This window comes from Lathyrus oleraceus, chromosome 2 (assembly GCF_024323335.1).
Source record: "Lathyrus oleraceus cultivar Zhongwan6 chromosome 2, CAAS_Psat_ZW6_1.0, whole genome shotgun sequence".
Taxonomy (NCBI): Eukaryota; Viridiplantae; Streptophyta; class Magnoliopsida; order Fabales; family Fabaceae; genus Lathyrus; species Lathyrus oleraceus.
In genome coordinates this window covers 228,691,765-228,706,358 of record NC_066580.1, presented here as the reverse complement: position 1 = coordinate 228,706,358, position 14,594 = coordinate 228,691,765, and the positions used below count along the sequence as shown (strand labels likewise).

The window sequence follows — 14,594 nt, the reverse complement described above, 5'->3', positions numbered from 1 at the left end:
CTGATGATCATTCATCCTAGTTCCTCGATGTTGAGACATTGGCTTTGACTTCCGCTTGAACTTCTGAACTTTAGCCTTTGGGCGTTTGTGTTCAGTTGAGGATCTTTTCCCAAATCCAAGGCCAGATTTGGTTCCAGACTGCTGTCCCACCTTTAGAATCTCTTCCAAGGTGTCAGTTCCCTTATTCATCATTCTGATGGATTTAGTCATCTGATTCAGCTTGGAAGTCAGCAGGGTTATCTCACCATTTAGACCCTCTATGACAGACAGTTGCTTCTGTCTCTCATCTTCCAGTTCCTTGATGAGTTTCTTTTGCTTTTCTCCTTGTGCACGCACTTCTGCACTGGTGGAACACAGCTTCTTATAGGCTGCAGCAAGTTCATCAAAGGTCAGTTCATCTGCACTTGAGTCATCTTCAGAGGCACAAACACTGGTTAGTGCAGTGACATGTTTGGCAGATTCTCCTTCAGATTCACTTTCAGAGTCTTCTTCAGACCATGTGATAGCTAACCCCTTATTTTGCAATTCGAGGTAAGTAGGGCATTCAGCTCTGACGTGTCCATACCCTTCACAGCCATGACACTGGATTCCCTTGCCGTGATTGAACTTCTCATCAGAAGTTGATCTTTTCTTAATGTCAGACGGGATGTTCCTGACATTGGGTCTACCTCTTTGATCAATCTTCTTCACGAACTTGTTGAACTGTCTCCCAAGCATGGCTAAGGCTTCTGATATACTTTCATCACCTCCAGTATATCCTGCTTCTGACTCCTCTTCAACATTAGATACAAAAGCTATGCTTTTGTTCTTCTTCTCAGCATACTCACCCAAGCCCTTTTCAAAGGTTTGGAGGGAACCAATGAGTTCATCCACCTTCACGTTGCAGATGTCCTGCGCCTCTTCTATGGCTGTGACTTTCATAGCAAATCTCTTAGGCAAGGACCTGAGAATCTTTCTTACAAGTTTCTCTTCAGCCATTTTCTCACCTAGTCCACCAGAGGTGTTTGCAATTTCAAGAATATTCATGTGAAAGTCATGAATAGTCTCATCCTCTTTCATCCTCAGATTTTCAAACTTGGTGGTTAGCATCTGAAGTTTGGACATCTTCACCTTGGAAGTACCTTCATGAGTTACCTTGAGGGTATCCCAAACTTCCTTAGCTAGTTCACAGTGGTGTACCAGCCTGAAGATGTTCTTGCTGATTCCATTGAACAATGCATTCAAGGCCTTGGAATTTCCAAGAGCTAATGCCTCTTGCTCCTTGTCCCACTCTTCTTCAGGAATCTGCACACTGACTCCATCTTCACCTATCCTCATTGGATGTTCCCATCCTTTGTTGACAGCTCTCCAGACTTTGTTGTCTAGAGACCTTAAGAAGGCTATCATACGAGGCTTCCAGTCATCATAATTAGAGCCATCCAACATGGGTGGTCTGTTTGAGTGTCCTAAATCCTTGTCCATGGTACTAGAAAGTAACTTCCCTAGATCTCACCCAGAAATTCACAGGCAGGGTGCCTGCTCTGATGCCAATTGAAATTCTAGTTATCAGACTTTGGATGTCACACTGGTTGTTATGACGTCCAATTCTGCACAGACAGGAATTATGCAGAACTTAACAGTAAGTGCAGTAAATAACACAAGTAATTGTTTACCTAGTTCAGTCCAACATGACCTACATCTGGGGGCTACCAAGCCAGGGAGGAAATCCACTATCAGTAGTATCAATTCAAAGCTAAACTCACCCGTTTACAACTTATCACTTAATCCCTACCCAATGCAATTTCAATCTTAACCTAAGATCAGAGTTCCTACTCACTCCCCCTCAATCACCTCAGTGATTACTATCTTTAAACAATATTAAAGACAAGTTGAAGTCACACTTCAAACAACTCTTGATTGTGCTTCACAACTTTAATCAAGATACATAGCACTCACGCTTAAAAGCTTTGAGTGACACAACACTTACAACTCAATGAACACCCTATGCCAAAGCTATCATCTACTTGATAATGACTTGGCTTACAAGATACGTCTAATACAAGACTCACAAAAATACAGCAGTGAAGTATGATGGACACACTTAATCTTCACGCCTCAAAATCCCTGAAACTGAATGAAGGAACGCCTTCCTTTTATATTGCAGTATCCTGGGCTTTTGCACCTGTATTCTCCTGAATTTAAGGTCACATAAGTTCCCATAAATTCAACATTTAGGTTACTAACAAATAGGCTATTTGTTAGGTTCATTGAATGTAGATTGGTTGTTGATTTCCTGGTTTTTCTCTAAGCTGTTGACTTCCTGAAGAATAGCCTGAGAAAAAGCTGAAACAGAAAACTGCACAACCTACAATATAGCATATGCTGTCAGGCATGAATGTCACGACATTCAGCTTGACATCAAGGTCCATATGCTGAGTCTGTTTTTCCAGAAAACAGACTGTACAATTTTGCTGACCTGTACATGATCAAAATGACCATACTACAGTGAAAGCTTACATTAATAAATGTCAAAGTGTCCAACTTAACATTTACACATTTGGCCTTAAGTTAGTTCTGTTATTCTTTTGAAGAACAAACTAAGTTATATGCTGAAGTATAGCAGAACACCACTCTGTCTAATCTTCAGCAGCTGCTGTCAATGATGAATGTCATAACATCCAGTTTGACATTCAGTTAGTAGGCCTTATGCCAGGTCTGGTCTTTCCTTGATAACCAGACTGGAAATAAATACTAAGTTCTAACAGAACACCTGTTGTTCTATTCCTTAGTATCTGTTGACAGGTATGAATGTCACAACATCCAGTTTGACAATCAATAAATCCTGTGTTAGCTAGTCCTGCAGTAACTACACTGTAGTCACACATACATGTCATGACATCAGTCAAGACATTAGTAACCCTCTAGTGTTTTACCATATAATGCAGCCAATTAAACACCTACAAAGACTTCCATATGCTTCTCAAGCATATCCGCAAAGATTGATTGCATGCATCTCTGAAAAGTTGCTGGTGCATTGCATAACCCGAATGGCATCCTTCTGTAGGCAAAAATACCAAAGGGGCATGTAAATGCGGTCTTCTCCTGATCCTCTGGTGCAACAGCTATCTGATTGTATCTAGAGTAACCAACGAGGAAGCAATAATAGTCATGACCGGCTAACCTTTCCAACATTTGATCAATGAATGGTAGGGGAAAATGGTCCTTCCTTGTGGCAAGATTCAATCTTCTATAATCGATGCATACCCGCCATCCAGTGACTGTCCTTGTGGGTATCAACTCATTCTTCTCATTTTTGATCACAGTAGTTCCACCTTTCTTTGGCACCACATGAACTGGACTTACCCACGAGCTATCAGATATGGGATAAATCATCCCTGCATCTAACAGTTTAACCACCTCTTTTCTGACTACTTCCTTCATTGCTGGATTAAGTCGTCGTTGAGGTTGGACAACCGGCTTGTGATCATCTTCCATGAGAATTTTGTGCATGCATATTGTAGGGTTTATTCCCTTCAAATCTTCAATAGACCAGCCAATAACACTCTTATGTTTTTTTAAAACTTTGACAAGCTTATCTTCCTGAAGAACTTCTAGATGTGAACTTATGATGGCGGGGCACTTACTCTCTGTGTCTAGGAAGACATATTTGAGGTTCTCCGATAGTTGTTTCAATTTGGTCCCCTTCTTTTGTTCATCTTTCTTTTCTTCAACTAAGGGTTGCCTTAAATCTTCCCATCGGTTGTATCGATAACCTTTAAAAGGTGGTGATGCTTCCATCATGGCTACTACTTCCATATCTTTCTCGTCAACTACTTCCTCTTCGTTAAAAATTGATAAGCTCAACACCCTTTCCAAGGGTAATTTTTGTGTTGTCAAGCAATTTTTCTTCTCACATATTTGATCAATTGTCTCAATATGTTGACTAGTGGCAACCTCATCCTTGTACTTCATGGTGTTTCACACCACTACGCCAAAAAAGACCTATGAGAGCGCTTTTTTTGGCCTTTAAAAGCGCTTAAAAGCGCTGCCGTAGGTGGCGCTGCTATAGGTTTTAGCAGCGCTTTTTGTTTACTAAAAAGCGCTGCTAAAGGTTGTCAATAGAGAGCGCTTTTTAGTAAAAAGCGCTGCTAAAGGTGGTATATAGACAACCTTTAAGAGCGCTTTTTACTAAAAAGCGCTCTCTATTGACAACCTTTAGCAGCGCTTTTGAGTAAAAAGCGCTCTTAAAGGTTGTCTATATACCACCTATAGCAGCGCTTTTTACTAAAAAGCGCTCTCTATTGACAACCTATAGCAGCGCTTTTTAGTAAAAAGCGCTCTCTATTGACAACCTATAGCAGCGTTTTTTACTAAAAAGCGCTCTCTATTGACAACCTTTAGCAGCGCTTTTTAGTAAAAAGCGCTGTCTTTTCCTCTAGTAAAATAACAAAACGCTGCCTTCAGTTTAAGCCTACCATTTCAACCTGTAATATTTTTGGGAATAATCCCATAAACCTGTAAATCAAGCCTCTCTAATTCAAGCATTTGGAGTCATAATCTATCCATGAAAGCAAACCAACACAAGGATAGATAGGCACTGAACACATTTGGAGTCATAATTCAAGCATTTGTAATTTTTTAAAGCAAACCAACACAAGAATGAACACATTAATCTATCCATGAAATTAAAGATATCACTAAAATTATAAAGAACTATACACAAGTCAAGGTTTCAGTGCATGAATAACCAAAGATATCTTCCTCCATATCCAGTAAGCGAATAGCACCAGCTGTTGCCATATCTGATGAGTCAACAAGTGTTTCAAGTTAATTCCTTTGCAAACTCAATGCTGTAATTTTTACAACCATAGAAGCTATATTTCCCTATTAATTACTCAGAGAATAAAGCTTACATAAACAAGTCTTGAAAATATGCAGCCCTGCTACTTCTCTCTTCAACATCCTGTTCATTGCCGCCAGTACTCGGTGCATCTTCCCCTCCCAAGCTGCAAGCATAAAGCCATCACCAAAATTTCAGTATTGAGTGCATTAAACAAGATATAACAAATATTTAAATCATAAATGTTTGGAATGTGGGATTGCAAGCACTCAGGCACATCTGAACCGTTTGCTTCAGATTGCACGGTTCAGATTTCAATTAAGATTTTAAAATTTGGACAGTTAGATGTTAATCAAACGTATTCAAAGATCCAATTCAAAGGGTTGTGGCTGCATAAACACAGATCCAATTCAAATACTGGTACATGTTTCATAAGTAATTATATAAACATATTCAAAGAGACATACAAAAGGCAGTGACATACAACTCTACAAAATTCAAGGTTTGGAATGAAAATTTTCATATTCATAAATTTACTGAGTAAACCTCTTGCTACGTGATCCATTGAATTGTTAACATATAGATATGGAGATAAGTGTAATACCTTTTTGCAATTGAAACGCCTTCTGCAGCAGTAACATCTGAGGCATCAGTCATGTCATCTTCATCTGAACTGAAATTAGTGAAGCTTTGACCATCAAGATTGTCCTGAGATGCTGACAAAGATGAACCGGACATTCTTTCATGTTTGTTTCCCTCTAGAGCAGGTTCTTTCCCCAGATTCAGAGCAGACCAAGCGCGCTATATAGAAAATATACATTGTTGAATCAACAAATTGAATTGAGTTATATAAGAATCTTCCTACTATGTTACAATTAAAGTGCATGAATCCCAGGATAAGCAGAAGATACCGAATGCGTAATTGCAAAGGTTGAATTCTTTACAGTCCTTATCGCATCCTCCCCAAACTTTTCATCACAAACGGGACAAATCTGATATAAGAACAGCGAAACAGTCAATGAGATATCAAATTTCAATTATAACAAAGGCATTATTATGAATCAATCAAAGTAGAAAAAGGAAACCAAATCTAACAAAAATGAGAATATAAATAGTGTAGCAATAAGTTGTGCTAAACATAAATTTTTGAAATCCAAGAGGTCATACCATTTTATTTGCATCAAATTCTTCTGAACCACCGATGTGCATGGAAACTTCAATGTCAAAATCACATGCATAACATTTTACAATACATAGTAAAACATGATCCAGACCAGTTGGATTGAACGCCGGAATAGCATCTATTAGACACAGAATTATATTAGCATCAGAAAGTATTTCTAGCACAAGAACTGCATTTTCGACGAGTTGAAAGTACATTTCAAAATTAAAGAGCATTCGAAGAACAAAACTAGTTACGCCACACTGTTAACAAAAAAGAATAGCTTTCCGAAACACATCCACATTGTTAACTAAAATGAAGTAAAAAGAAACAACCTTTTTGATGGGCAGAAGTAGTTCTGTCATCAGTAGCCACATTCCAACGAATTCTTCTGCGGTCTGGGCCGCAATTTGTGATGCTTCTGTTTCCATAGGCACGAGTCCTTATGCGTCCGAGTGAAGACGGAAATCTGCCATATACAGTAAAACCTTGAGGCTCTTGAACAAAGTTGGGCATTCTCACTCACCAACAACTACTCACCAATACTAGTTTTTGTTAGATGGGTTGAGAGATGTAGGTTCTTCATATTACAGCGAATTAGCATAATAATGTGTGGCATACAATGTCCTATAATTATATGATATATCACTCACCAAGCCAATTGCAAATAAGATCAAATTCTCCAACATATATAAGAACCTTGATTCCATCCTCAAGAAGTGGTGGAATATCCCCTTCATAGTTTTTCATCAAATCTTGATTCAAAGCTCTATGCACTTCATTGCTGCATGAAACAAACTCTATGTCCCCAACGCCTAAAGCATCCCTAACTGTCTTCTTATTTAAAAGTGTCTCCACATTTGAGAAATCATAACACAACGATCCCTCGCATTTCTTTCTGATGTCATAGTACTGTAGTTTATGATGTATCAATTTCGTTAAAATATAACTTGAAATTTACTTAAATTACATTTAGTTTTGTTCGGTTATGATTGCTTACATTAACATTGCCTGCAACGGAAAGAATGCTGGAAAATATCTGTTCACATTCATCTGCGGCTATATTGCAACTATCTCCACCTTCATTCTCTAGAAATCAAACATAAACTATAAAAAACATAATATCGTTGAAAAACCATATATTTCTGCGAATTTAAGAAAATAGTAGTTTGATGACAACACTTTGTACTAAATAGATGTGTAATTGATCATGTACCGCAAGTTTTTGTGGCATCCAGACAAGATGGGACCAATTTGTCGATATCAGCTTTATCTTCCTTTGTAATCAATTTGTTATCAAGTGCAAATTGAGTGTATGCTTGATATTGAATTCTTGGGTTGGTCAATCCATTACCAATAGCTAAACCCTGTTAACACGAAGAAATGTTTTTGTTAAAACAACAACAGAGACATCAAAATGTTGATTTAAGGCATTAGAAGTTTAAAAAATGTGTTGGTAAATTCATAATATATTATTAGGATATTGTAAGAGACCTTGAAGTTTATAATAATTCCTTCTTTGTTTTTGTTTCCTTTGTGAACCCGGGATGCGAGAGCTGGAATATAATGTCCAGCATATGATTCTCCGGTAATATAAAACTCATTCTTAACGAATTGAGGGTGTTCCTTGAAAAATGCCTGTAATAATTTAAAAAAAAAAGCTCAAGTTAATGTCATATAATTTATACACATCATGTAATTCATATCCTGATCACTTTATGAAATGCTTCTAAATTAATTAGAAGAAAACAAAAGATATTTTATATACCTGCAAGAAAGTGTACAAATCATTGCTAACACCAGCTTCATCCGTAGGAATATCATTTTCATCAGAACTGTAGCTGAAACCTGTCCCAATGGGTTGATCAACAAAAATAATATTTGATCCCTACAAAATAGGAAAAACTCTTAGAAATGATGTTAATAATCCGATGATGATATCAGAGTTCCATGAGTTTGAACCATCATAAACTCATGACATAATCAAAACAAAGACGTTTCATATGAATAGAATGGTAATACAATGTCTTTGGTTTTGGTATGACTCAATACATAAATGTCCTTGGAACAAAATAGTAAATGTTATTATTACCTTGTCCCAACCATATTCATTCCATGAAAGAGACAAATCATTGTTAATTTTGAAAGGTCCATTCTCATAAAACAAAGCTAATTCACTTGCACAACCTGGACCTCCAGTCAACCATATCACAACTGGTGCATCCTTAGCACCATTTCTTGATTCAAAGAAAAAATAGAACATCCTGCAATTTAATAACATATCAGTTCATTCCTTCCTACTTTCTCAGCAAATTTAAACAAATGTTGAAAAGGCACTGATTCTATTAGAACTCCCAACATTATTTCTAAGTCAATGGCGATGCAAGTTACAGAATATCATTTATATCAGAACAAGATGAAACTTTCGGTAAGTTACAGAATATTAAGCAAACATAGTCACAAACTCTAATAATCGATACTGACAAATAAATAACCTATAATGTAGCAATGCGAGTCCATTCAAACCAAAATCGACCACCTATTCTTTGACTTCTAGGGCAAAACAGAAAGACACGAAAACCTAACCTTAAAACGCAATGAGATTTCCAGGTATTGAATCCTTCTCTTTCGAATGCAGTCTCTTTCAAATTTGCAGTGTTTATCGTTGAGATTTCCAGGTACTCTGTGGAATTTTTTCCAGGGCAGCGAGAGCTTTGAACGAGAGAGAGTGAAAGAGGGATTTCTGAAAGTCAGGGATTTTGTAATATTAGATTTATTATAATTTTTATAAATGACCTATGAGAGCGCTTTTACCATGAAAGCGCTTTCATAAGTGTGAAACCCATGAGACCTATAAGAGCGCTTTTACCTTAAAAGCGCTTTCATAAGTGTGTGAGACTGAGACCTATAAGAGCGCTTTTACCTTAAAAGCGCTTTCATAAGTGTGAAACTCATAGATGTGAGACTGAGACCTATAAGAGCGCTTTTACCTTAAAAGCGCTTTCATAAGTGGAGACCTATAAGAGCGCTTTTACCTTAAAAGCGCTTTCTTTACATAGGCGAATTTCTTTTCAAGCTATTACAGCGCTTTTTTTAAAAAGCGCTTTCTTTTTGGTGCTGCCAAAAGCACTTTTTGGCGTAGTGCACATCAATTTTTAACTCTTCATCATACACTTTCAAAGTCATCGTCCCTTCTTCTATGTCGTTCAAACATCTCCCGGTCTCTAAAAATGGTCTCCCCAAAATGATTGGTATCTCTTCATCTTCCGACATTTCCAAAATGACAAAATCCACCGGAAACACAAACTTGTCGATCTTTACTAGCACATCTTCTACTATCCCATACGGTCTCTTCACAGAGTGGTCAGCAAACTGGAGTGTCATTCTTGTATCTTGAACTTTACCTATCCCCAATCTCTTATAGATGGATAGCGGCATAAGACTTACACTCGCTCCCAAATCAATTAGAGCTTTCTTGAAGGATCTATCTCCAATGGTACACGGAATAGTCACAGACCCTCGATCCTTCTTTTTCACCGGAACCTTCATACCCTACAAAATGGCACTACAAGTTTCCGTTAGAATAATCGGGTTAGTCTCTATGGTCCGCTTCTTCGAGATGATATCTTTCATGAACTTTGCGTAGGTAGGCATTTGCTCAAGCGCCTTCAAGAACGGAATGTTTAGCTCAAGCTTTTTAAACATCTCCAAGAACTTCTCAAAGTTTTTCTCATGCTCCCCTTTCTTCTTATTTCTTGTTGGGAATGGCAGTTTGACGGCCGGTTTTGGATTAATAACTTTATCTTTGACCACTCTTTCATCATTAGTAACCTCTTCATTTGCAACCTCATTTTCTTTTATCTCTAGATCAACTTCAAGCAATAAGTCTTCTTCTTCAGAACTCTTCTCAGGTAATTCTTTTGACTTACCATTCCTTGTGGTCACCGCATTCACATGATTATTTTCTCTTGGATTAGTAACCGTAGAACTTGGTAAAACGCCATGTTGTTGAGAACCTGCTAGTTGTTGGGCTATCTGACTCATTTGTATTTCAAGATTCTTAATTGAAGCACCTGTGTTTTTTAAATTACTTCGTGTCTCTTCTTGAAATTGAGAGCTTTGAGCGACCATCTTCTCAATGGCAAGCTCCCAATCAGCTTTTCTTGGTACCTGTTGCTGAAACTGTTGTTGAGGTTGTTGATACGATTGTTGTTGCTGAGGTCGAAATTGTTGTTGTTGTGGTTGGTTCTGCACATTTCCTTGTTGATCCTTCCATGAGAAATTTGGATGGTTTTTCCAACTCGTATTGTATGTATTTGAATAAGGGTTGTTCTGCCTCAGAAACTTGATCTCCTCAATTTGTTGTGCGGTTGCAATGCAATGTGCGGTAAGATGAGGTCCTCCACAAATTTCGCAATTACTAGCTTGAGTTGGTTGAATCGGTTGAACCTGTGCCACAGTTTGAGTATCAATAGCCATCTTCTTCACTCTCCTTTCAACTTCAGCTGCTATTTGATCTTCCATCTTCACCACTTGACTTGCCAATTTCAGGTCAATTATCCATTCGGGTTGACTAACACTACGGTCATACAACTCCAGGTGCTCATTGGCTGCAATGGCTTCGATAATCTTTTTAATACCAGTGGTTGTTGTAAAGTTAGTTGAGCCACCAGCTGCTGTGTCAATGAGTTGCTCAGTCTTCATCCGAAGACCATTTACAAAATTCTGCATTTGCTCCGTTGCATCCATATTATGAGTAGGACATGCAACCAACAATCGTTTGAACCTTTTATACACATCTCCAAGTGACTATCCTTCCTTCTGTTTAAAATTCACTATGTCGTACCTCTTTCAGATGTATACAGAGGCCGGAAAGTACTCGTTGAGAAAAGTTGTCTCCATCTGTTGCCAAGTTGTGATGCTTCCAGCAAGTAAAAAGTAGAACTACTCTTCAGCATCTTCTGACAATGTAAACGGAAACATGACCAGTTTCTTAGCTTCCTTAGAATGCCTCTCAATCTTTAACGACGTAGTCATAGTTAGAAACCTTTGCAAATTCTTGGTGGCATCTTCGTTAATTTTTCCTGAAAAAGGTCTCCTTTCTAGTTGTCGTATCGTTGAGGGGTGAAGTTGAAAGTGGGCAACATTGACTGGTTGATTTACGATTGTCATCCTTCCAAGCGGGGCATTTGCTCCCCCATAATCACAAAATAGTCTCTCCATAGGAGGTGGGGCAGCTGCCATAGTTTCAGACTCGGTATCCGAATTTTCAGAATCAGAGTGTTCCGAATGAATTGAAACGGTTCCCTCTTTCTCAAAATCAGAAACTATCAGCGGTTCTTCTGTCGCTTCCAGTCTGTCGTGTCTGGCTTTTCTAATTCGTGCTCGCAACGATCGTTCTGGTTTTGCATCAAAAAGAAATTCAGCTGAGGCCTTACCTCGCATAAAAATATTAGACAATTGTTAGGATAAGCAAAGTGAAATAAACAAATAAAATAAAATAAAGTAAAATTTTAGTTGCAGAGCAACAAAGTTCCAATTGAATAATTATTAACAGATAGTTTGGCAGTCCCTGCCAACGGCGCCAAAAACATGATCGGGAAAATAGCAAGTGTACTATTTTTACCGATGTAGTAATGAAAAGGAATTATCCTGAGTATCGATCTCGAGGACTGCGTAGGAACTATCAGTGTTGATAACGATTCAATTAAACAAAAGAACCTTTGGTTGGTTAAGTGAAGAATAAATTTGCTCTGTAAAATATAAAGGAAAAGTAGAGAATTTGTAACGCAGTATAGTTAAGCATGCTATCCGGGGTGTATGAATTTCTTTGAAATAAACTTAATCCTTATTTTATAACATCTATGTTAGAATGATTCAATATGATTCTTGTAACACCCTTCTAAATACCCCAAAATATTAAATTAAAAAAATATAACACATAAATCAGAGTAATTATGCCCCGAAGGGTGTCACACAATTATTTCACAACATTCATAAAAATAACCTGTCATGCTCATTTATTTAATCCAAATAAGGTTCTTTGCATAATTCGCAGCGGATACTAAAAATCAACATTTTAAATCATGTACCACTTTACACGTAAAGTTGATCAACAACAAAATCAAACATATTCAAACATCCCATCCCGATGTTACATCTATCAGAGCATGACCCCTTAGGAGACTACTCTAGACTCCAAGCATTAACTTCTATTCACTCATAGCTGGTTACCTGAAAAATAGTGTAAGGGTGAGTTCCTCGATCAATATAACAGGCATTATACAACATTAAGTAATGTTAAGTAAATGACGCATCAAATCACCCCAACCAGACTACACACTCCATAACGGCAGTATCAACGCAACATCATATTCAGCAATAACATACAGCATATATATAGATATATAATCTCAACCCATACTCCACACCAATAACACAACACGACTATTAACTCACTAATTCCTCACAATGGGAATTAGCTACAGCCCCACCGGCTATGCCATGCATTCATTATGCAATGAGACTCTACACATGCGGTACCGACTCTTCTTGAACATATAGTCCAAGCTCACCGATCCCTCTGGATACGGCTACTGAGCTCACTAGTCCCACTCATTGAGATCTAATGACTCACTCACTAATTCCTCACCATGGGAATTAGCTACAGCCCCAAAGGCTAGACTATGCACGCTACTCATTTAGTATGCAAGCATCAACAACAATCCACAACTCACTAATTCCTCACAATGGGAATTAGCTACAGCCCCAAAGGCTAGACTATGCATGCTAATCACCTAGCAATGCAACAACAACAACAACTCAAGGATAAACATATGACAGTCTATTCACAGATGCATACATAACTGATACATTTACAGTATAATGCATACCAACCAACACACATTGTCAATACATTTATCACAAAAGCATATCACAACATGCTATAAATCAAATACAGTATTAGCACACTCTACTAATAACTATACTACTCAAAACAACGGGAATTGATCCCTATTTCATCATACCTCAGCTAAGTCTCACTACTCAGCCTAAACAGTCAAAAACTGTACGACAACAGCACAGGAAATCACAATCCTGCCCATACGCGTATTGCCTATGCTCATACGCGTATTGCCTAAATCCAGACCAAGCCATACGCGTGTTGCCCAATTCCATACGCGTATGCTACGCGTATCACTTCCCCATACGCGTACCACCAGAGACCATTTTACGTTCAAAATTTCATCTTCCCCATCCATACGCGTATTGCCTAGTGCCATACGCGTACCAGCCATCCCATACGCGTATTGCCTAGTGCCATACGCGTATGACCAGAAACCAGATTTCCAGATCTGCTATGGTTTTTCCTGCTACGAGTTCTATTCGATCTCACCTTCCACAGTCCAATTTTACACAGAAATCACTCATATCATCTAACCCGAATCATTCCCTATTCGATTTCACAACTCCTGACATTATCACATACAATTCCTATGAATTTCTTTCGATTATCGCCCAATTTCGTTCATCAATTATTTCCACAAATTCATCATAATCATCCAATTCACAGGTAAATTAAGGTCTATTACTACCCATGACATATTATCATATAATACCCGTCAATCAACGATAAACCCCCCTTACCTGAGTTAATCCGGCAGCCTCTGAGCTCCAAGCTTCTCCTTCCTTCAACCTTCGTTCTCTGGTTCTCTTTTTGCCCTTTTCCACGTTCTGTCTCTTTTTACCTTTTCACGTGAAAACAATAACCTTTTTACCAAATGGGACATTTTTACTGATTTTCCACTTATTCCAATTATAAAATAATAATCCAATAATAATAATCCCAATAATTATTATTCCAAAATAATAATATTAATCCAAACTTCCAATTATTCGATTAAATTAATAAATAAAATATTAATTTAAATTAAATAATTAGCTTATTTAATTGGGGTGTTACAACTCTCCCCCACTAAAAGAGTTTTCGTCCTCGAAAACATACCTCAAGCGAACAACTCCGGATAAGACTCCTTCATCTGACTCTCAAGTTCCCAAGTCACATTGCCACCTGCTGGTCCTCCCCAAGCTACCTTCACTAAGGCAATCTCTTTACCCCGCAACTGCTTCAGCTCTCGATCCTCAATCCTCATAGGTGATGTCTCAACAGTCAGGTTATCTCTCACCTGTACATCATCTATTTGGACAACATGTGACGGATCATGAATGTACCTCCTCAACTGAGACACATGAAAAACCTCATGCAAATTCGCAAGCGACGGCGGTAAAGCGATACGATAGGCTACCTCTCCTATCCTCTCCAAAATCTGATAAGGACCAATAAATCGAGGTGTCAACTTCTTCGACTTCAAAGCTCGACCAACACCAGTTATCGGAGTAACACGAAGAAACACATGATCTCCCTCTTGGAACTCAAGTGACTTCTTCCTCCTATCATGATAACTCTTCTGACGACTTTGAGCAATTCTCATCTTATCCTGAATCATCTTAATCTTTTCTGTAGTTTGCTGAACAATCTCCGGTCCAACCACAGCACTCTCACCGGACTCATACCAACATAAAGGCGTCCGACATCTCCTACCATACAAAGCT

The 14,594-nt window shown here is 38.2% G+C and overlaps 2 protein-coding genes across 2 annotated transcripts; both read right to left on the bottom strand.

Annotated features, from left to right (window-relative positions):
• Window positions 1–6,611: 6,611 nt before the first annotated feature.
• LOC127122695 (serine carboxypeptidase-like 48) lies at window positions 6,612–9,530 on the bottom strand. Its single transcript, XM_051052993.1, has 7 exons — window positions 9,289–9,530; window positions 8,074–8,245; window positions 7,750–7,869; window positions 7,476–7,619; window positions 7,198–7,348; window positions 6,982–7,070; window positions 6,612–6,893 (listed from the first exon to the last, which is right to left on the bottom strand). The coding sequence occupies exons 1-7, from the start codon at window positions 9,528–9,530 to the stop codon at window positions 6,627–6,629; spliced, it is 1,185 nt and encodes a 394-aa protein (XP_050908950.1). The 3' UTR covers window positions 6,612–6,626.
• A 3-nt stretch (window positions 9,531–9,533) lies between these two features.
• Window positions 9,534–10,712, bottom strand: LOC127122694 (uncharacterized). Its single transcript, XM_051052992.1, has one exon. It carries the CDS (start codon window positions 10,710–10,712, stop codon window positions 9,534–9,536), a length of 1,179 nt encoding a protein of 392 aa, XP_050908949.1.
• Between the last annotated feature and the right edge of the window lie 3,882 nt (window positions 10,713–14,594).

What these genes read in the sequence shown, in the direction of transcription:
- LOC127122695 (XM_051052993.1), bottom strand. Translation starts at nt 9,530, where the DNA reads ATGAAGGTTCCGGTGAAAAAGAAGGATCGAGGGTCTGTGACTATTCCG. An exon ending in ATGAATATGGTTGGGACAAG is followed by an intron (nt 7,870 to 8,073) that starts GTAATAATAACA and finishes CCTATTTTGTAG; the next exon opens with GGATCAAATATTATTTTTGT. An exon ending in GAATTATTATAAACTTCAAG is followed by an intron (nt 7,349 to 7,475) that starts GTCTCTTACAAT and finishes TCGTGTTAACAG; the next exon opens with GGTTTAGCTATTGGTAATGG.
- LOC127122694 (XM_051052992.1), bottom strand. Translation starts at nt 10,712, where the DNA reads ATGCAGAATTTTGTAAATGGTCTTCGGATGAAGACTGAGCAACTCATT.